Source organism: Malaclemys terrapin, chromosome 2 (genome assembly GCF_027887155.1).
Source record: "Malaclemys terrapin pileata isolate rMalTer1 chromosome 2, rMalTer1.hap1, whole genome shotgun sequence".
Taxonomy (NCBI): domain Eukaryota; kingdom Metazoa; phylum Chordata; order Testudines; family Emydidae; genus Malaclemys; species Malaclemys terrapin.
In genome coordinates this window covers 137,917,100-137,940,652 of record NC_071506.1, presented here as the reverse complement: position 1 = coordinate 137,940,652, position 23,553 = coordinate 137,917,100, and the positions used below count along the sequence as shown (strand labels likewise).

Here is a 23,553-nt window from a genome sequence, read left to right as displayed (position 1 = left end):
AGCCTTCAACTACCTGAAAGGGGGTTCCAAAAAGGATAGATCTAGACTATTATCAGTGGTAGCAGATGACAGAACAAGGACTAATGGTCTCAAGTTGCAGTGTGGGAGGTTTAGGTTGGATATTAGGAAAAACTTTTTTTCACTAGGAGGGTGGTGAATCACTGAAATGGGTTACCTAGGGAGGTGGTGGAATCTCCTTCCTTAGAGGTTTTTAAGGTCAGGCTTGACAAAGCCCTGGCTGGGGTGATTTAGTTGGGGATTGGCCCTGCTTTGAGCATGGGGTTGGACTAGATGACCTCCTGAGGTGCCTTCCAACCCTGATAATCTATGAATGATGGCTTGCAAGAAGTATGAGTAAAAATACTGTTCTGCCATGGTATTTTATAGGTGTTTAAATAGAGAAATGTAGATCAGCTTCAAAATGGGAGCAATCTACTGTTGAGTGTAATCTGACATTCTGGAATTTCAGGTAAACCTCCAGAAAAGCTTGGCAGCTCCACAGAGAACTTGATTCCAGGCTTTCAGCCAGCACCCTCTACAACACAGGCAGATGCTTTCGGTGGTTCTTCCTTTACAGCTGCATCAGGTAAGCACGTGAGTGTACCCTGAAAGAGCCTCCCTTTGAGATAATACAGGTGGTGGTGGCTTTTCTGCAGCCCTCTGGAGGCCCAGATCCATTTGACTGACCTTGTTTCTTCAGCCAGTCGCCTCTTTGGGCATCTCAGTAGCACATACAGGACAGGCATGATACCTTAATTGAAAAAGGATGGCAGGAGGGACACATCTACTGAGAGATGCCCTGTAATGAAAGACCTCATCCTGGGAAACCTGTTTAGTTCATCTAGTTGGCTAATGGATCCAGAATGAATGGACGAAGTTAAACACTGAATAAATCCCTTAAAGTCTATAGGAAAGTCAGAGCCTCTCCTTACTAACCATCATGCATCATACAGTAGCTGTTCTGCACTGGAAAATGTTGTCTGGAATGGATGGGGCTAGGGGAACTTGTTAGTCAAAACTTGCCTGACTCCTTGAGATGTGCCAGGTGATTCCACTTCGAGTGGCTATGATGAGATATAGGAATGGAAGAGCCCTCCAGAGGTGATCTAGTCCGTCCCCTCCAGGCTGAGGCAGGACTAAATCTATCTAGATCATCCCTGAGGGGTGTTTGCCTAACCCTGTCATTAAAAACCTCCAATGAGTGAGATTGGAACAGGTTATCATGGGAGGTTGTGCAGTGCTTCCATATACACTACAGAAAGGATGTGGACCAATTGGAGAGAGTCCAGCAAAATTGATTAGGGGACTTAGGCACATGACTTACGAGGAGAGGCTGAGGGAACTGGGGTTATTTAGTCTGCAGAAGAGAAGAGTGAGGGAGGATTTGATAGCAACCTTCAACTATCTGAAGGGGGGTTCCAAAGAGGATGGAGCTCAACTGTTCTCAGCGGTGGCAGATGACAAAACAAGGAGCAATGGTCTCAAGTTGCAGTGGGGGAGGTCTAGGTTGGATATTAGGAAACATTATTTCACTAGGAGGTGGTGAAGCACTGAAATGGGTTCCCTAGGGAGGTGGTGGAATCTTTCTTTAGAGGTTTTTAAGGTCAGGCTTGACGAAGCCCTGGCTGGGATGATTTAATTGGGGTTGGTCCTGCTTTGAGCAGGGAGTTGGACTAGATGACCTCCTGAGGTCTCTTCCAACCCTAATCTTCTGTGATACTTCTAGTTAGAAGAATTTCCTAATATCTAACCTAAATCTCCATTGCTGCAAATTGAAGCCAATTGCTCCTTGTCGTACCCTCAGTGGACGTGGATTACAATTGATCACTGTCCTCTTTCTGACAACCTATTACATGTTGGAAGACTGTTAGGCGTGTCGCTCCCCCCCCCCCCGCTGCCAGTCTTCTCTTGTCTAGACTTGTCATTTTGGCATGGGATGAAGGGAAAAAAACCCATGCTGATTGTGCTAAGCAAAGAGAAAATTATGTGGATGGGAAAGACATTTCCCTGCCACAGAGAAGGATAGCAAGGTTGCTTAAGGACACTATATAAACCTCATGGTAGATGGAAAAAGTGGGAACTGATTGTACGAGCGTGGATTCCACAGATCAGCAATTCATTCGGACCGGATCCTGCAACTGCATCTGAGTGCATGGAGCCTGGTGTGGCGCACCACTGGATTCTGCGCGGGTGCCCAAGTGGATGCTGTTGCAGGATCAGGGCCTCGTTAAAAATTGATTTCTCTTGCTCTCAAGTAAAACCCAACCCAGCTTCTTCAAGCTCAGAAATCTCTGGCTGGATGCTACTGCACATCTTGTCACTTTCTTCAGCTGCAGGGGCACCTGGAAAATCCCAGCACTCTGGAAAACACCCACAGCCACCCGAAACAAAATGTCTGGGGCGGTGGGAGGGAGGCTCAAACGCCGAGCTAAACATTTGACCTTTTTACCATTTAAAAACTGGATTTGTTGGGATAAAACTTCCACAGGGGTCAGCAAGCTTCAAGGCAAGCAGACAGTCTTTCTGCATCGTAATTTAGCTGTGAGCACGTGGAATGTGCTAATGAGAGCACCAGGTTATGGGGCTGGGTCAGATTTTAGATCACCCTAGAATCTTAATTACTCGGAAGGAAGAAAACAAAGAAATCAATTTTAAGATGATTTCTAAATAGAAGTGAGACTTAGAGAAGCTTATAATAGAGCTCAGTAGCTTTGCAGTGGCTTGTACCCACTAGCTAGAGAGCTGCGGAATAACTAGAAGACGCTTTAGTGAGTTAACTTCCTCTAGCCACTCAACACAATCTGGGTCAGACTTGCCTCTGGTGTCAATCAGTGTTGCTGCATCGACTTTAACGGAGAAATGCCAATTTATACCAATTGAGGTGCTGGTCCTCTGTTTATTATTTAAATGCCCTAACACACATCCCGTAAGGCCGTGTCCTTCCAGGTACAAAGTGTCCTTAATTCGCCTTGGGCCAAAAGTTTCTAGACTTTTTCCCATGACACTGTAGCTTGCTCAGCTGTCTGAACACAGGTATGAGTGTAATATTCTCCTGCTTTGAAGGGTTGGGAGGTGTTGACTCAATGTCTTCGCTACATCATTGGAAATTCTTGGTTGAAAAGTGCTATAAACAAGCTTAGTATTAATATTACAAGAGGAAGCAGGGTCTTGCGGGTAAAGCACTGAACTGGGACTCAGGAGACCTTGGTTTAATTCCAAGCTTTGCCGCTGCGCAGATATTGGGTGATTTTTTTCTTTACTTCATTTCCTCAATCAGTACAATTTGGATGATCACTTCCCTTTTCCCACCCTTTGTCTTCTATCCATAGAATGTAAACTCTTCAGGGCAGAAACTCTCCACGCTTTCTGTTTGTACAGCCCTGATCTGGGCTACTACAATAGAAATAAAGAATTGGCGTTGTTCTGTGGATCTCTTTGGCTTTTGCGCTCTATAAGTTTCCTACCTCCATAGACTCTTCCCTGCACTAAGATCTGTTTTGTTTTGGGCATGCCTCTCAGAAATTTTGTTGGAGGTTTCCAATCCCAGTGGAAGCACTATCTCTTTTCCTTCTTTGCTCTTAAGTGAGTGCTAATGAGGGAGTGCTCGTGAATTGACTTGCGTTTCTCAGTGCATGAGAAGCATATGATGGCATAATAGTGTGAATTTGGGGCCAGGGCAGGGTGGGGAGCAGTCTGGTTCAGTGGTTTTGGCACTGGATTGGGGTTCAGCAGACCAGGGTTCTATTCCCAGCTCTGATGCTGGGTGACCTTGGATAAGTCACTTCATCACTCTGTGCCTCAGTTTCCCCACCTGTAAAATGGGGATAATAGTACCTCCTTTGAAAAGCACTTTTGAGATGTATAGATTTTAAAAGCACAATGGATCTGCTCAGGGTGGTCTTGTTACTAACTTTTCCATAACAAAATAAGCATGTTTCCCCAGGCATGGTTTAAATCTTTTAAGATCTATCTGTGTCTCAGTGCTGCACCTTTTCTGCTTGACATTGTTTGCTTTTTCTTTCTCTCTCCTCTTGTTTCTTGCTGCCTGTCCAGCTGAAAAAACAAAAGACATCCTGAGTCTGGACACTAGCCCTCCGCTTCTAGCTGTGCCTGATCCTTTCATTCCTCTTCCGTTATCCGACACACCAGGTAACCAGAACAGAATGTGGAGTTTTAATATCAATATTTGTCACTTTCCGGTTTGCACCTTGGGAAACTTGAAAATTGGGGCCTATATCAAAAGCCTGCAGGATTTGAGTGACAAATGCTCCTCACCTTTTGGAAATGGGCCCTAGTAGGGGTGTGTAGGTGTGGGGGGATGGATATACATCCCCTAACACAATGGAGTTCTCATTCCTGATTCAATCCTGGGGTGCTATTGAGATACTACTACTACTACTACTACTACTACTACTACTACTAATAATAATAATGGAATTTTTCTCTAACTTATTTCAAGGGTTCAGTTTATACAATAACACTGCTCTACAGCCAAAATGCTTCTGAAATAAATGTAGTCAAACTTGACTAATTCTGGGTCACTGAGAATGAAAATGATGCTTAAAATTGTTGATTGGCTCTAGTTTTCAAGATATGCGATTGGCTCAGTATATACGACCCTTGACTTGGGAATGGCGGAGGATAAGTGAGTTATAAAGGGAAGGGATTGCAATTTAAACCAGAAATGACTAAAATACATCTTTGACGGGATCTATGAATAAATCTATGACTGGGATTGGACAGTACTTGCTTTTTAGGCAAAACAATGAATGATGCAATCTGAAGCTGGTATTGCGTCATACATGATATGAATTGCATCATGTTATTCCTAGAAGTCATGGATGGGGCAATCATAACGAAGCTTACATCACTCTGCTGAACAAATTGCCCTATATCTGCTCTAGAAATCATACCATGTCGTGCTCTCTTATTTGTCAGTGTTTGATTTTGCAAAGGGACACATTTCTGTTTAGCCAAAGTGAGCAGAGATGCCTCCTACTTGTGTGAACAGTGTAGGTAACTTCTGCTATGTTTGTGGTGAAATGACTTTTGCATCCCAAAAGCGCAGTATAACCACTATGGTTAAGAAAGCCGATCACCTTTATTTTGGCTGCAAAATTGGAGATCAGGACGAGGTGGGCCCCACACATATGCTGCAACACTTGTGCAACAAATCTTCGCCAGTGATTGAACAGGAAAAGGAAATCTATGCCTTTTGCAGTGCCAATTATTTGGAGAGAGCCAACAGATCATACCAGCAATTGTTACTTCTGCATGGTGCCTCCAGTTGGGAAAGGTGTGTCAAAGAAGAAAAAGTGGACTGTGCATTATCCAAACATTCCATCAGCTATACGCCCAGTACCCCACGGAGAAGGACTGCCGGTTCCTGATGCACCAGAATCCTTCTCACTTGAGTCAGACGAGGAAGAGGATGAAACTTCTGGTCCTGAACCATCAATGTCACAGGACCCACATTTTCTCCCATCCTCCTCCTCTGAACCACACCTCATAGCACAAGGTGAACTGAATGACCTTGTCAGGGATTTGGAACTACCCAAGAGTAAGGCAGAGCTGTTGGGCTCCAGACTACAGCAGTGGAATCTCCTGGCAGGTGATGTTAGGGTTTCCATGTTCCGTGAGCGTCAAAAGGACCTTGTCCCATTCTTCTTCATGGAAGGTGATCTTGTAGCCTGCAACAACATGGATGGTGTGATGGCAGCCCTCAACATCATTCATGATCCAGATGAGTGGATACTGTTCATTGATTCATCGATGATGAGTCTTAAAGCTGTCTTACTACATAACAGCAATGTTTTGCCATCAATTCCAGTTAGTCATGCAGTCCATATGAAGGAAACCTATGACAACATGAAACAACTTTTGAGGTGCATAAACTATGACCAACATCAGTGGCAGCTTTGTGGCGATTTGAAGGTTGTTGCTCTCTTGCTTGGTCTGCAGACTGGATACACAAAGTACTGCTGTTTTCTCTGCGAATGGGATAGTCGTGCAAGAGATTTCCACTACATCAAGAAAGATTGGCCACTCCGACAGTCATTGGAGCCTGGGAGGAAAAGTGTTCAGCATCCACCACTTGTTGAATCAAGGAAGATTTGGTTACCACCCTTACACTTCAAGCTGGGTCTGATGAAGAACTTTGTCAAGGCCATTGACAAAACACAAGCAGCTTTCAAGTACCTCCGTGGAAAATTTCCAAGGTTAAGTGAAGCTAAGATAAAGGAAGGTGTCTTTGTTGGTTCTCAGATTCGTGAATGACCCATTTGACCATGCACTGTGTGGCAAGGAAAAGACGGCATGGAAAGCCTTCCAGTTAGTGGCAATAAAATTTCTCGGAAACAGGGCAGACAACTACAGGTTGTTGGTGGAAAACCTCCTCAAGGCATACAAAAGCCTTGGTTGCAACATGTCACTAAAGATCCATTTTTTGCACTCTCATCTAGTTTTTTTCCACCAAACTGCGGAGCAGTGAGCGATGAGCATGGCGAGCGATTTCACCAGGACATAGCGTTTCTCCATTGTTGCAATCAGGACAAATGGAGCCCATCAATGCTTGCAGCCTATTGCTGGACAGTGATAAGAGATGCTCCATTTAATGAATACAAGAGACAAGCCAAGAAGCGCTGAGTAGACACTGAATAGGACTAAACTATGTACATAAGTTTTCTGCCTTTTGTTTCAGAATACATTTTATTTATATAACCCTTTTGCTGATTTTTAAAGTGTTACGTAAACAGGACAGGTGAAATATTATCATGTAAAGCAACCATAAACACATGAAAAGACCTAGGTTTACAATTTATGATTAAAACTCTGTCTACACAATATACATAGACATAAAATGTAAACACTTAAATATCTTAGAAACAGCAGCCAATCAGTTGTTTTAATTGTCATCTTTGAATTCAGCACATCAAAATACATAATAAATAGCACATTTTATCTCCGAAGCAGACGACTTCTCAAAAGTTGTAGACCAGTGTAATTTAAAGAATACTCCGGTATTTAATCATACTTTTTAAGGCTATTTTAGAGCCATTTCAGACTTCTAGATATTAAATTCGAACCTCCTCCACAAGACGGTCGATATTATTTATTTTATTTTTTTTGGCTTGTTGGTTAGCACTAGTTCTGCTGTAAAAATGTTACCCTTGGTTTTTGTGTCACCCACTGGTTAGTCTGTATTCTAGATCCCTGTCTCTGTCCAATCCACAGAGGATGTGAGGCTGTTACAGGGCCCAACTACAGAACCTGGCTCTACAGCTCAAGCAGTGACAGCTCGTGCTTTTAGGTCACTTTCAGGGCTTAAATTTTGGGCCATGCGAACTTAATGCTGCAACAGAAATAAATACTTTCCCAAACCCTGCCTCTCCTAAATGAGCACACATCGAGAGTTGATACTCCATTCTGTTAGGGGATCTCCTTGTGTTTTCCTTTTTTTCCAAATGCTATTGGAAGCATTTTTCTTTCTTGGCCTGTCAGCCTGAAGCAGTTGCTAAACTCCCTGCAGAGTACGCACAACACAAATGGCAGAGGCTAGCATGCTGAGCCAGCTTTTTTTTTTTTTCATATTACTTATTGAATTTCCATGCAGCAAGCAGCATTGGTAGACTCTTAAGCCTCTTTATAGAAACCATTAAAAGGAAATTGCCTTACATCCCTGCCCTTGATGACCATAATCAGAGGAGGGATTGTCTATAGTTTCTGAGCTGTTGGACTGCGCTAGCCCCATATATGGCACATATTTAAAGCTAGAGCCCAAACCTGCCTGCACTAATCCATTGCATGCATGTATGAAGTTATAGGTGTACATGTTTGCAGGATGCATGCTCCGGTCTGCATCTGATGCTCAAACTACTGGAACAGTTAAGTTCAGACTACAGTGACTACTACTTCTTCTCGGACTTTGATGGCACATTTGCTCAGGTCACATGCTTCTGGGGGTTTTTCTATCTGCTTCTGGCACAAACTTGTCCTGCGATTTGAAAATGGAGATGGCTGCCTGTGTCTCTAAAGTCAGCAGTGAAGAGCATTCTGGACTTGAACTTGGCTGTCAACTTCACAGATTCATCAGGCAGGACGCGCCCTGCGCGCTTTCCCATACCTGTATTGCCTCTACAGTACTTCCTGCAAAAACATGTCTGCTAAGTAAGTATAGGTAGCTTAGGCATGAGGGGAGTGGATACATCTAGTTGGAAGACAACCATTTTATAGAGTCCCTTTTGTCAAGTAGAGCCAGACTTGCGCTACCTGTAGGCATCTGTTTGTGTATAAATCTCTTTAAATGTGTGTGGACAAATTGCTTTAGAATTCCTTATTTGACTGCAAGAGAGTCTGATTACATACTTCGTACTGAGTTAGTTTAACTTCTCTGGCGAAGGTCAGTTGGAGAGCACAGCCACTTGATAAACATTTTCTTTAAATTAATGTCTGCTAAATTTTTTTCCGAAAGGGGTGGGAAGGAGGGAGAGTACAGCAAATATTGGTCAGCTGTAGAATATTTGTTTTAACCACCTTGCTGGCTTGGCCCACCAGTAGATTTTGATCGGAGAACTTCAGCACTGAAAGCATGAGCCTCTACCACTTGTGCTGCAGGAATAACTCTCTTAGGGTCTGTCTTCACTGCAGGCTTTGCTGCTGCTTCAGGTGTCGCCCCTAATCCGCCTCCTATTCTCACCCAAAACTTTCTCCCCTGAGTTGGGCGGTGCTTGGCTGGTGTGTCTACACTGTATCTGGAAATGAGTCTCCCAACCAGAGTTCACAGACATCTGTTGGTGAGGCTCATGCTGTGTAGATGATGTGGCTTGGGTCTGGGGGTGGGGTGGGCTTGACAACACCAGCCCAAGCCACATCACCACCTCAATGTTTATGTAGACATAACCGCAAAGGATTAGAGTCCAGGTATTGCTTTCACATGGGCTGGATTTTGCCCACTTTGTAGTGAGGATGTAGGCTAAACCGCTTGAGTCCTCCTAGTCCCTCAACAACTTCCCACAATTTCTCTGTGTTCCCGGAAGGACAGACAAGTTCTCCCACAATTCACTGGGAAAGAATCACAGAGTGCCTCAGCTCACTGTAGCTCAGTGAATAATGGGATGCGCCCCCGGACGTCCAGGGGTGGCTCTATGTATTTTGCCGCCCCAAGCATGGCAGGCAGGCAGCTTTCAGTGGTGCGCCTGCGGGAGGTGGTCCGGCCCCGCATCTTCAGCGGACCCGCCGCCAAATTACCACCGAAGCCGTGGGACTGGCGGACCTCCCGCAGGCATGCCGCCGAAGACTGCCTGATTGCAGCCCTCACGGCGACTGGCAGGCTGCCACTCCCTCTCTCTTTTTTCCTCCCCCCCGCGCGCGGCTTGCCGCCCCAGGCATGCGCTTGGAGCGCTGGTGCCTGGAGCTGCCCCTGCAGACGTCCCAGCAACACACACCGGGGAATGCAGCACCAGGGAGGACCCAGTAAATTGGACAGAGCTTGCAGTGCATCTGCTCCCACCTGGGCTCAGTTAACTTGGATTCTGATCACATGAGTTAACTCTGCAGTGAAGACATGGCCTTAGACAGCCGGTGGAGAGTACTCTTACCTTCTCTCATGGATCAGCCCCAAGGATGCAAAGTCTCCTAGTTGAGGAGTTTTGTTTTCATTTCAATAACTTAACATTAAGAATGTTTCCTCAAATTAGAATAGTTCTAGGGAAAATGGGGTACAGTGTCCAGTGGAGAAACAGAGATAAAAAATTAAAGCGTCTAGTGGAAATTGGATTTTCTTTAACACGTCCCTTTTTATTCTGCACAATCACTAATGGAAATGTAACTGGTAAGCGAGGCTGGCAAGCGAGGTATAAAAATACAGCAAAACATCTGTTAAAATACTGGAAAATGAAATATTCATGCTGAAAACGTTTTTCTTTGTGCTTGCGTAGGGAAGTGAGCCAAGTTTTTCTTAATAAGCTTATTCCAGGCTTCACTGCTGATTAATCATAATGGAGCGGTTGATCAGAATGCTAATTTTTCTGCTGCGTGTGGCTATTTGATTCCTATCAATACAAATCTAGCTTACAATGAACAAGTAGCCACTGTATTATTGGAAGTGAATTTTTGCACAAGATAGTCTGGAAGTCATAAATTAAACTGAGTTATTAAACTTGAAGGCAGATTTTACTTCATTTTGAAAAAAAAAATTCCTCCTCTGCAATAACCTCGCATCATTTTTACATGTGACCTGTATATACAGTTTGAGTTTATGCATCTTTTTTTTGCTAACAGTCTGTTCCAAAACAGCCCATAAGACTCGCTTTAGCAAAGTACTTATGCGCATGCTTAATTTCAGGCATGTGAACAGTCCATTTTAAGCACATGTTCTTTGCTGAATAGGGACAAACTTCTGGACGTACTTACATTTTAAGCACCTGAATGAGGGCCTTAATTCCATAGTCTCACAATATTAGGGCATATTGGAATGTTTATCCATATCTTTAGTGAACGTACATACCTAGATGTACAAACGTTTATGAATATGTGAAATAGGATGCTACTGAAATACTTTTCCAAATTTTGTTCATGTTTGTTATTTTCCCCTTTCTCTCTAGTTCTCCCCTCCCCCCAATTTTGGCACTGAAAAAAGGGTAGTGGGGAGTGCTGGCGTGTGAGGGTAACAATAACTGATGAAATGGAAACTGAAGACTTTGGGGGTTTCTTATTTGTCATCAAAAGAATGAAAAAATTCTGGGGGAACAAATTATTTTTTTTTTTAAGGCTACTTTCATTGCAAGGGAGGGCAGTGGTTTGAACAAAACATTTTGACCGGTCCCAGTGATCAGTGTAAGAGTCTTGGGTCATACTGACACAATGCAAGCTATAGTAATTCAGGACTGAAATACACAGTCACCTGATGATCAGTGGTCTCTTGCGGGCATGAATGGGACTAGAACTTTAGCTAGGGTAATTCTTACTCACAGGCATGGGTTGAATCGAATTTCTCCTCCAAAATGCATTTCCCACCGCCAGCCATGCTGCATTGGCAGGGATCTTGGCTTATTTTCTCTTTCCTCTGTGGAGTTGAATGATCTGTTAGGGTCAGGTCAGTGGTTACAGTAGATTGAAACGGGGGGATGGGGGAGTTCTCAAGGAACAGTCCAGGTGGAGAGAGCAGGGGTAGCATACCTGTGCTTACAGAAGAGAAGGGGGAGCTGCACTTTCTCCCCTCCCCTCCTCCCTTATTCTACTCCTGGTTGACTTCTTGTGACTGCAAGATAATGGGCATTGATGGACCTCAGCCTTTATCTTCAGTCTTAAGTACCCTCTATCCTGGAAATAGAAGAGTATTGTCCATCCATGAAGGATAATGAGGGTTTGTCCTGCCCCCAAACCTACCACTCTTTCTTAGGGCATAGCTTTAATTTCATACAGTAACTCACCTCCCCTCAAAATGATACAGAACCAAATTCTGCCCCTAGATACATATTTATTTGCATTATAGTAATGCTTACAGGCCTCAACTGCTACCAGGTTCTGTTGTACCAAGTACTATAGAAAACATAGTAGGAGAGAGTCCCTGCCCTGAAGCGCTTACAATCTAAATGGGCAAGAGTGGTTGGGGAAAAGTAGGCAGAGAAAGAATATATGTGGCATCTGTATCCATGAGCAGAACTGGATCGGATCCCCAGTGTTTATTAAGATTCCCATGTGGCCCAACAAGTAGTGTTGCTTTTTAAAGAGAAATTACCCATTGTATAGCTCTTGGAGGCTTACAGCTAACTCTTCACAATTGTCTTCTGCCTTTTTTCAAATAAGTAGACAGGCTCTCTTCCCTGTCTGTTCACCCCACGCCCTCATAGTGTTTTCTTTTCCCAAGAGGTGTGTCAAAGCAACAGTCTCACCATTGTGATCAGTGCTGTTCTGAGACGGTACAGCTAGCTAGCAGCTGAATTGCAATTGTGTCTGTGCCCCCAGTACTGCCAACCCCAGTGTGGGGGGAAATCAAGAGTTATGCGCCCCCCCTGCACAAAATCAGGATTGGCTTTAAAATCTCAATTTTAAAGCCAAACAAATGTTGGGTTCTTATTTGCCCTCTGGGTTTTGAGCTTTGAGTTGAGAGACCCGCAATGACAAGACTCCAGGAGCTTTAAAAAAAAAAAAAAAAAAAAAGGCCAAGAATCATGAGACTTGCTAGAGTTGGCAAAACTGGAGCAAAAAGCATAGGGAGCAGGCTTTCAAAGCTGCTTAAAACCTTGTCTAAACACAGATGTGGTAGTGCTATCCTGGTTTGATAAGGCAGTACAACCACTCTAGTGTGGGCACAGTTACTCTTGTATAAAGATGCCTTCTATTGCTATAGCTTGTTTTCCCCCTTCCTCTATGGGAATAGGATGTATTGATGTAAAGCACCTTCATACTGGTGCAAATGCATCTACACTGGGGTTGTACCAGTGTAACTATTCTGGTAGAGAAATTACACCCCCAAGCAACATAGTTATACCAGTACGAACACTGTATAGGTCAGGTCTGAGGGACTGAGATGCTCAATTCCCATTAAAAGCTTAGTGACCTGTACTAAGCCCCCTAGGAGACTGAAAAACCCACCTTCCATCGCTAAGGAACTGCTTTCTATTTATTACACCTCACCCTGCTAATTTCTTATAACATAAACTTTTTTTTTTTTGCTCTGCAATATCAAATATATATTAATTCAGGTCTGCAGAAACTCCATTAGGAGCATTAAAGTCCAGGCCCATCCTTTGATTAGTCAGAGCCGTCTGAGGCTGAATAATTAGAAGTTTTCCTTTCATCTTTAATACTTGATTAATCAATAGGAAGAAATCTTCCTGAGTGACTACTCTATTTACTTCAGTTATTCCCCTGCCCCCCATCCCACCTCCAATCCCCGGTGCCACAGTTGACTTGGCAGGATTTTTACAACCGTATTTTTCTTTCTCAGTTGACACCAGAAGAAAAGGACTCTGCTGTGTGCTCTATTGAATTATCTTTCTTTTTGCTTTTCCTCCATGGCACGAGAGTGAGTAACGTTCCTGTAGCGTGCAGTGCCTGGCTATAAAGATCTTGGCTTTGAGATATTGCAGCTTGATTGTTCAGAGTGGTATTGAATTATTGTGGATCATAGTCGAGAAGTGTGGTTTGGTTTTGGTTTGGTTTTTCTTCCTTCCCTGCTTAATTTGAAAGTCTCTTAGGAATCCTCCTTTACTTTCTCTACCTAATGGACTGCTCCAGTTAAAGGCCCATCAGCCTCTCTAATTCCTAGGGCTTTGTAACCGCACTCTTTAAACTCACTGCTAGGCCAGGACATTCCAGGGTCAGATTACCAAACATGGATGCAATTTACGAGCCTGAAAAAAATTTGCCTTCAGCAGTTGCAGATGGAAAATCCCTGATTCATGCCAATGAACTAACTGCAGACCTGAAGTACCTGATTTGCATACACGTGATCGGATATGGATTTGGGGACACAGGCCAAATTGTTCAGGCTGGATTTTCTAATGTTATGTTCCTGAATCAATATTTGGTGCCTGATTCTGCTCTTACACTGATGTAAGTCAAGAGTAACTCTGCAACTGCTTTGGACTCCAGTATCCATTTCACACTGATGTGAGTGAGAGGAGAAGCAGGCGTTTTAGCTGCTGAATAAGTGACCTCGCTTTCAAAGAGATTGAGCAATCAGCATCTCCCATTCGATGCTCAGCACCTTTGAAATGATATGCCAGGGTCCTCAAATGCGGGTGACTGGTGGACACACTGCTTTCTATGCAACATGCCTCACACCCAAAAGGAAACAAATCAGTAGCTTTAAATGGTCTTCCCCCCCACCCCTTTAATGCTTGTTGTTACTAGCTTAAATGATATGTAAATAGTAATACTCCTGCAGAATTTCAGTTTCCCACAGCAGCTCCAGAAAAAGGGTCTGACAATATGTGAGGGTTTTTTTAATAATTCTCTTGGGTCAACTCTGGCAAGATGTGCATGAAGACTCAAGGATACAATTTGCTTACCCAGCCAGCAGCCTTGATCATGTAAAAGAAAGGCCAGTCGCAGTAACATTAAGAATCACCCTCCTGCTACCAGGAATGAAAACTGCCAACCTGGAAACCAACCAGAAAATAAATAACAAAGTCAGACCTAAGCTGAATCACTTACGCTGTGATTGGAAGACTTAGACCAGTGGTTTTCAGACTTTTGCATTGGTAACCCCTTTCACACAGCAAACCTATGAGTGTGACCCACCCCCTTACAAATTAAAAAACACTTTTTTTTTTTTTTTTTTTTTTTTATATTTAACACTATTCTAAATGCTGGAGGCGAAGCGGGTTTTGGGGTGGAGACTGACAGTTTGTGACCCCCACATAATAACTTTGTGACCCCCTGAGGGATCATGACCCCCAGTTTGAGAACCCATGATGTAGACTGTTCATCAAGCTTTGGCAGCCTATCGTGGGGCGGGGACTTCTGAGATGAGAGCGCAGTGCTCAACTCCAGAAAAGACAGCAAAAGCCTTCTAGCCAGAAGCTAAATTTGAAGGTCCAGTAGTAAATATCCAAGGAGCTCAATGGTGTAGGAACTCTTTAGGAGTCCCTCAGCAACCGTAGCCAGAAGACAGGCCCAACCCGTAGGGTCCAGTTGGTCTTTGCAAACATTGCTTGCCCTTGGATTCATCCGTGCCCCCACCTAATCTTAATTTCCATAGTGGAATATGGGTAAAAAGATCGGTGATAGCTCAGCCTATTGAAAGCTCTCAATTATCACCAGTTCCTTGCATTGCACCCATAAACAAGGACCTTGTATTAGGTGTTCATGACAGCTAACACCACTCTAGTAGTGCAATTGTTCAAGGGTATCCTTAGTAGATCACACTTCAGGGTTATAACCTGAGAAGTGACACAGGCACAGATGGACTTTACATGTTAGTTACACTAGTGCAAGCTGTGTTGGAAAGATCCCCATTAAATTTTCAGCTATGCTATAAAAAACAGAATTTAACATAGATCTTGCGATAATGAGCCTTGATTCTGTAACACAAAAATTTCAGTGACTTCTGTTTTTACATTAGACTTGCTATTATTCATGTAACTTAACTTACCTTTTTAGTCCCTTAGTAGAAGAATGTTTAACAAAACCTTTAGAGCAAAAATTTTAGTTATTTAAAGTTTGATCAGATTTTAAATAGATTTCTCCCCCTCCCCGCTTTGTGTTGTAGAGATTTAGGTGTAGTTTTTCCAAAGCACAGATGGCAAAGAAGTACTAAACTCTCTGTGAAAGTCAGCAGGAGTTGGGTGCCTGACTGCTATTTGTAGCTTTGAAAATCTCTCCCTTATTTATCTTCTAGGAGAAGATTTTTATCGGTTAGGAGAGTAACAGATCTGTCACAATAGCCTAAAGAAAACGGGGGTTATAGAATCCATCCGATGCAATATAATGGAAGATGCAGCTAGCATTAAGCATTGTGTGTTTGGCAATTGATTGTCCTGTCACATGTGGAACCCAAGACATGTGGAAGGCTTGATGATGAGGATGAAATTTGCTTACCCAAGAAGCAGCCTTATTAATTCATGTGGAAGACTGCGTGTACTTTGGCTACTGTGTTTGTACAGATAATGGAATGAGACCCTGAGATCTCCATCGTAACTTTTCCCCTGTAAATGCTTCTGTCTCTCTTCATGCACAATGATCTTTCCAATTTAAGCTTAGTTATCTGACCATGCTGGTTTCTCCCACAACCAATAAGTGACCTCCGTTCCGCTCCAATGAAGTAACTTTCCTGTCTGAAACAAAAACTAGCATTTAGCTTGAATTATTTTATTGCTTGGATGGAGGGCATATCACTAGAGAGGCTGAAGAGCAGGGAGCTCTGCCTTTCTAGGCACACCTACCATTGAACTGCAGCTGCCCAAGATCAGTGCACTGGAAGTAGTCTAAGCTAAAACACCGTTTCCTTCTGTTTATGTATTTTTCTTTGGCGTCTGTGGTCAAAAATGCATCCTGGTGAAGTTATTCTAAAGAGTTTGAATTCACGAACCTGTTTTGTGCTGGATGATCTTGATGTCAAGAATCTGAGCTTGTGGTTTATTCATAAGCATGTTATTTTAAAGAAACTGCCCTAATCTAACTGTCAGAGAGACGCACCTCTTTAATATAGCAGCGCTTCCTGCTGCTTAAAGCAGAACCATAGATCAGTCTACATAGAGGTCAATGAGCATTTAATAACTTGCTAAGCAGCCCTCACTCCGTCCCCAACCTGCACGTATTGGCTTTCACCGCTACTGTTACCATGCTTCATCTCACAATCCTTACATTTAGGACTGAGTACAACATAAAATAGAAACTATGGGTTGGGGTGTTCAAATGCACCCACATGCTTGAAAGCTACTAAGTCACTTGGGAGCTTTTGAAAATCTCACTCCGTCTATATTTTCAATTAGAACAAACAGGACTGTGCAATCACATTCCTTGTGAACTTCCTTTGCCTGCTCCCTACCCTGTACGTGTTTTGTCTAGCTTAGATTGTAAACCCTACTCTGAAGGGATGTAGTCCTCTTAAAAGATGTCAGCATTCATAAGAACGTAGCACTTCAGTAACCATGCTGACCAATCAAAGTTGGCAGTGAAAGAAACAAATTAAAAACAGGCAACGAACCACTGAAGTTTTTCATCAAATTTTACATGGAAAAATTTTAAACTTGATGGGGGTGTGGGGAAGATGAGAATAGCTTCACTTTTTAGGAAATGGGGAAGGCCTTTTTCCATCTAAAAAACCCAAGTTTTTGTTCAAAAAATGTTCTCCGGCTCTCTAAAACTCCAAGCATTCTCTCAGGAGACAGCTACCCAGTGACTAGAGACTCACTAACAACACTCACATCCCACAATAATCAGCAGAAGATGTTTCAATGAGTCAGTTCGTGGTTGCATGTCTGCTAAAATTATTGCCATATGGCTGACCAAAGAGAGAGCCTTTTGCATGTGAGGGTTAAATGGATGATCCCTTTTGGGGTTCGGGGGTGGAAATGAAAGAGGAACACATTTCACTAAAGAAACATGGGGGTGGAACAGAAATGCATCTAAGAGGTCGGGGGGGCGGGGGGGTGATGGAGGAGAATGGTTTCAAACAATTCCAGGTTGCTTTCAGAAAGTTTGAGTGTCCGACTAGAGACCCTCGTCTGGAAATCAAGCCCCTGGAAGGTGTGTCTCAAATATGAATAACAAATTGCAGATCTAATTTAAAAAATACCAAACTTTGTAATTTTAACTCTTGTGCTGTGCAAGGCTTGTACAGTGATTAAGAAAATGAGCCGAATTTTACAGGAAATGTAAAAGCTAAAATGAGAAATAGGGGCCAAACCAAACTCCCGGATTTGAATACCACAAATGGGGCCTGATCCATAATTCTCCACAGTTGTGTGTGCCAGGTTGATTTCTAGGTACATGCAACTTAAGCCAGCTTTACTGTCTGCCCATGCTAACCAGGTACCTTAGCACTGTCTCTGGCAGTTGCCAAAATGAAGTCATATTCAGCAATGGAAATAATAATGAGCATTCCGTTGCCAAGAACTCGACATCCGATTTTAAAATATATTTGGTATCCGGGGAAAAAAAAAGATTGGTAACTGGACAGCTGTATAAACCCAAGTTAGATCTGTGAGGCTTGGCTTTGTAGTGTTTTAATATTTTTCTTTAGCCACCTAAGGCATTTGTGTATGCAGTTTTAGTAATAATTAACGGAAATAGTATGCCTAACTCTTTTGGGTGGATTTGACGATCTGTGTCCTTCTTTTTATATGATGATTCTAATATAACCAAATAGCTTTCTAATATAGGAAGAGTTAGGGAAAGGTTCACGAGCTTTAAACTGTTTTACAGTTCATGGGTTTATAGATATATTTTATTTATTTATTTTTAATGCTATTGCAAGACTTGGCTTGTTTTTGTTGTGGTGACTTCCTGGAGGCAACATAGCCTGGTATTCTAGAGCAAGGCAGTGGGGGTTAGAACACTTTCTCTTCCACTGAATTGTTGTGTGACCTTGGTCAAGTCACTTAGGGCCCCGAGTTCAGCGAAGTACTTAAGCACATGCTTACATACTTACTCAATTAGGGTCTTAAACTCTGTAGGTGTCATTTTAGCTCTAAGTAAAATGGATCCGTTAAATACTTCAGTGAAGTGCTTTGAGATCCTTGTTTGGAGGGCGCTGTATAAGCAGGATGCGTGTTCCTGCATAGAGCCATGCTAATATGAACTAACAGAGTGTAATGTAAGATGATTGGTCCCTCAGATGAGCAGCTGTTTAATGTCTTTGATTTTTTTTTTCTTTCTTTCTTTCTGCTTCGTTCCTTTCTTCTTCCTTTTCTGCTTAACCCAGAAAAACTGATTGAGGGTCTCAAATCTCCTGAGACTGCGCTTCTGCTCCCTGATATCCTGCCTCTAGCTGACCCCTTCGGTTGCACCTCTGATGCTGTGAATGGTAAAATAACAAACTGTAATTTGTATGGCATGTTGTGCTCCTGCATGTTTATACGATAACTGTGCATGTTTATGCTGCCTGGCTAGGATAGGTGAAAGGTAGGCCAGCAGCTATCGCAAAACGCACCTTGCTTAGAAGAGAGTATGTGCAAAGAGCCGAATTTGCCTCTCAAGGCACCATACCCCTTGACTCCAGGGGGAGTCACTGCTGAACAGCTCAGCACTGCTTTAAACTCTTGAGGTTTACCATGTTGTCATCAATAATGTGGCAGAGCTGTGACAGTGTGGTGTTTGGGGAGGGGATTCTTTGAGCCGTGTGTAGAGAGAGGATAATGTGCTGGGTGAGGGGAATGGATGTAGGGACTCTGAACAAGGATGGGTGGTTAGGGAACTAGCCTTGGATTCAGGAGATCTGTGTTCAAGTCCCTGCCCTGCCCTGCCACCGAGTTCCGTGTGACCTAGGGCAAGTCACTTAGCCTCTCTGGATCTCAGTTTCCCATCTGTAATATGAGGATAATAGCACTGCCCTGCTTCAGGGGGTGTGTGAGGATAAATACATTAAAGATTGAGAGGCACTCGGATACTTGGGTATTTATATGTCCCCTATTACCAAAGAGAGATGGAATTTTAATGGATGATTTCTTAGCAAAAACTTAAGACTAATAACTTTTAGGCTCTGGGTTATTCTTGAGTGGTCTGTTTCAGTGATTTGCTGTTATACGAACCTGAGTATAATATCAAGCTGCCACATTCCTGCCAGTCTAGCTGACCTATGTATTAAAGAGGTAATTAAAGATTCAGACAACTGCCTTGTCCGCTTCAACCTGTGCTGTATTTGGTAAACTAACTTCTCCCTTCTCTCTGCTCTGATCTCGGGTGCATTCTGAAAGGAAAAGATGACATACCTGTTGAGAGTCTCATACCTGGCCTGGAGGCTCCACTGCCCCAGCACCTCACCTCCCAGACCGACTCAGTTACTTCCAACAGAACAGGTTGGTGAGATGCCACAAACTGAAATGGGGGGATAGCGTTAGGGTGGTCTGTAGGACCTCTTTATAGTGAATAGGAAGACCTTCTCCACTGGACTAAACTGTTCTGTCTCTCCTCCCCCTAACCTCACCTGCAGTTTAAATTGACCATGTGTTTATAAAGCTAATTTCAGCCGGTTCCTTAAAGATCACTGTTAGCCCACGGGAGAAGAATCTTAAGGAAGCAGTAAGTACCCTTTTTTTGTTCCAGAGCAGATGTTAAAATGGACTGACAAGTGCTGCTCCTATGAGGATGACACATACATAAAATAATTTTGTTTGTTTGTTTGTTCCGGTATATATGGCTAGAGAGGCCTCTGGATCTTGAGGGTGTAGAAGTGTGGGTATGTCTACACTGCAATCAGAGATGTGAACTTCCACATGTGTGGATGTGTTCTAACTAGCTCAAGTGCCAATGGCAGTTAAGCACTGGGAGCGCAGGCTAGCTGCTGAGTGCAAGCCCACTCAGGACCCTGACTATGCAGTGGAGTAGCTAGCCTGTACTTGCAAGCTAACTAGATCAAAGCTAACTCGGGTATCCCTACGCATGTGGCAATCACCTTCCCCCCCCCCCCACACACACCCAATTGCTGAGTAGACAGACCATGTCTCTATGGTTTGTTAATCCATTAATGTCTCTTTAACACACTAGAATAAAAAGTCGTATCCCGATCCCCCAATTAGCTTCCCTTAAAATCATGTGTTTCTAGTTATAGACATTTGTTAGTGATGTGTTGCCAATATGAATATGAAACTTCCCTGGTAATTTCCAGTTTACTGTTGAGATCTCCTGTGGCTGTTATGAATGGCAGTCTTCAGTGTCACCTGTACACCTCTACCCTGATATAATGCTGTCCTCGGGAGCCAAAAAATCTTACCGCGTTATAGGTGAAATCGCGTTATATTGAACTTGCTTTGATCCACCGGAGTGCGCAGCCCCCGCCACCCCCCCCCGGAGCGCTGCTTTACCGCGTTCTATCCGAATTCGTCTTATATCGGGTCACGTTATATCGGGGTAGAGATGTATTTTGTCTGTGTTCTGTAATTGGCAATTCATCCCTCTTCTTTACCCCATAAGCCCTGATCCTGAAAATTGCTCCTACGGGTGGATCCTTATATCTTCTCAGAGCCCCACTGACTTGAACAGGGCATTCAGCACTTCGCAGGATAGGCCCCAGCTGACAGCGTCCCAATGTGCCACAGGAGACCAGTAGCTTTAAGATATCTGAAAGGTTACTTAACGTTTCTTTTACACAGAAATGAATGGTGTGTAGTCTGATCTATGGCTGACAAGCCTCTTCAGATACTTGAGCTCAGCTACTTATTTATCTCAGAAAGGTTGTCAGCTGCATCTAAAATATCAGGCTTGCTTCCCTGAAACCATGGGTTCAAATCCTCCTATGAGCAACTCTCTCCTTCTTTGCAAAGTAAATACCATAGTCTGTATGTCTTTCCAACAAGACATTAAACCAGGCCAACAATTGTAAAAGCCTCCTCATTCCAGTCTTAACTTAAACAATATCCAAAGATCCATCAGGGGTTTTTTTGCAAGAGGGGAGGGACTCTCGCTCTTCTCTTGGCTAATGTCTAGCCCATTCCACTATGCAAGATTCTGACTTGGCTGCTGCTTTCGCAGCTCCAGAGGTGGCTGCTGTCCTGCGGTGAATCTGGTTTTCTGCATGTAGGTGGTTAAAACACTTTTTGGGATCCTTCACTGCTCTCTCTAATGGTGGGAAATTTTCCCCGCCAGAATAATGTTAGATGTGGCTATATGCAGGATCTGCAAACTGCCCTTTCAGTACTAACTGGATGGTAACAGGAGTGTGACGGTATTAATCTAACAGTCTTGTGTGTGTGCTGTTTAATGCTGTCGTTGCTGTGGCCTGATGGCTGTTAATCTGGACAGACTCGCTCACTGGGGAAGATTCTCTACTTGACTGCTCTCTGCTTTCTAACCCCGCTGCTGACCTCTTGGACGAGTTTGCTCCTATAGCTATTTCAGCTCAAGCTCACAAAGGTAACCTGCCACTGGGTGTTTTTTGTCATACCTGTACGTGATGTTGTAGGGTCAGATGCTCAGCAGGTGTAACTCAAAATCAGTGGAATTATGCTGATTTATACCAACTGGTGATCTGACCCATATTCTTTACTGGGCCCTGTTGCCTTGTCCCATGACGTGGTAACACTTGTAATGTACAGTGTAGGCTTTAATACTGGGGGCATCAAATTACCAACAGAAAATTTGAAAACCGTTCAGCATGATTCTGCAAACAAATGCACTTAAGACTTACTTGCTGTATATTTTTTGCGTGTACATGTGTGTAATAGTATTTGCCTTAATGCTCCAGTATTCATAGGTTTGTTTGTTTGTTTATTTATTTATTTAAGGCCAGCAGGGATTACTGCATAATCATCTTCTCTGACCACGTGTGCTTTTGAAACCCTGTGCTTCCCATCTCGAAGAGCCACTGTTTGATTTGTCTGTAGCATAAGTCCTCTGTGACTTGCCAGATTTCAGGAACATGTCCTCTTCCCTGAAGCGTTTAGCTAGAAAAAGCCCATGAACCAAGTCACACTAATTACAGAAGTGACTAGGTGTTCAAGTGTACTGTACAAACCAAAAAGTTTAGTGGGGTATACTTGTGGGAGGTGGGCTGGGGAACCTGAACTGCAGAGTAACAATGGGCTAACGTGTTGTGGCTATGAAGAATTGCAGTTCTGGAGGTTGGCCTGAGCATTGTCTAGTGGCTAACGAACATGCCTTGGCGTAGGAGATCCGGGTTCTGTTTCCAGCTCTGCTCTTGTTGTGTTGTGCAAGACCTTGCATGTTTCACTTACCATCTGTGCTAGGATCTGAATATACTTGAGGCTTGATTTTCCCCCTCCCTCCCACCCCCAGCCCGCAAAGTTGCTCACCATCCACCACTCCAGTGAAGTCAGTGGGGGTGAAAATTAGGTCCTCGGTGTATTTGGATCTGGACTGTTTCACCATCACTCATTAGTTCAGAGCTTCAAGCACAGGTTTTAAGATGTACTTTTCCTGCTGTGATCTTCCAGTTTCCTGCTCTGTGCTGAAGCGATCACCGTAACATCTCCAGCTATTAGAAAAATGCCAGGCAATGAGTAATATGCAAATAAAATGTGGAGTGTATCTTGGATGGTAAATACCTCTCTACAGGGGTTTTTCCTTCATTTTAATGCATTGAAAAGACAGGCCCAAAGAGCGAAATACTAACCTGGATTTGACCTCTGGGTGTCTGTTCACACTGAGGTTTGTTTAGCTCAATTGATAAGCATCCCTATGGCAACAGAAAATGTTCAGTCCCTAGAGGAAGTGCAGTAGAAATAGTCTGTAATCAATTTTTACAGTCAATGGCATTTTAAAATGAGATTGCATTTTTCATAAAGCTTTTGGGTTTAAACAAACAATTCTCCTAATTACTCATTGCAACAGTAAACTTCCCTGCCACTTTATTCTGAGTAAATGGCTTGAAATGTATGTTCACTGGCTATTATTCTGTGATGGAACTCAACAAAATGGAAGCTCAAAATGTTGGACTTCAATAAGAAATGAGAGAATGAATTGAGACTTCTGCCTGATTTCCCACTATTCTATTGCCTTGAGGGCAAACGTGGAAATCTCACTTTCCCTTTCAAGGATATTAGACACATAAGGTTTATATCTTTTTCCAAAACTCTTGTCTGTGGCTTTTCTACAAAATCTTAATAATAATCATCATCATCATCATCATCATCATCTCTGGATGATCTCCTTATCCATATAGCTGTCCGATCCTTTTTTTTTTTTAATCCTTTTTTTAATTCTTTGCTTCAGTGAATCCCGTGGCAATAAGTTGAACTGGCTAATTGTGCACTGTGTGCAAAAGAATAATCAGCTTGTGGAACTCAATGCCGCAAGATATTATTGATACTACAGACATGGCTTAATCACGTCAGCTATTGGCTCTTGGGAACTTTGATAAATGTAGAAAGATTTTAAAAAATGGGGTGGATGCTTATATCAATAACAATAATATCCAGAGATGAGTTG

General features: G+C 43.1%; 1 protein-coding gene across 13 annotated transcripts in view; it reads left to right on the top strand.

Moving 5' to 3' along the window:
- Nucleotides 1–23,553, top strand: part of AAK1 (AP2 associated kinase 1) — a 138,042-nt gene that overhangs the window by 101,270 nt on the left and 13,219 nt on the right. For 6 of the 13 annotated variants that reach the window (XM_054018292.1, XM_054018291.1, XM_054018294.1 and 3 more), the window contains 5 exons: nt 470–586; nt 4,054–4,149; nt 18,374–18,475; nt 19,365–19,466; nt 21,409–21,519. In XM_054018292.1, coding sequence (XP_053874267.1) covers nt 470–586; nt 4,054–4,149; nt 18,374–18,475; nt 19,365–19,466; nt 21,409–21,519 — 528 coding nt within the window. The remainder of the gene's footprint in view (nt 1–469; nt 587–4,053; nt 4,150–18,373; nt 18,476–19,364; nt 19,467–21,408; nt 21,520–23,553) is intronic. The other 7 variants (XM_054018300.1, XM_054018298.1, XM_054018302.1 and 4 more) reach the window with 4 other exon arrangements.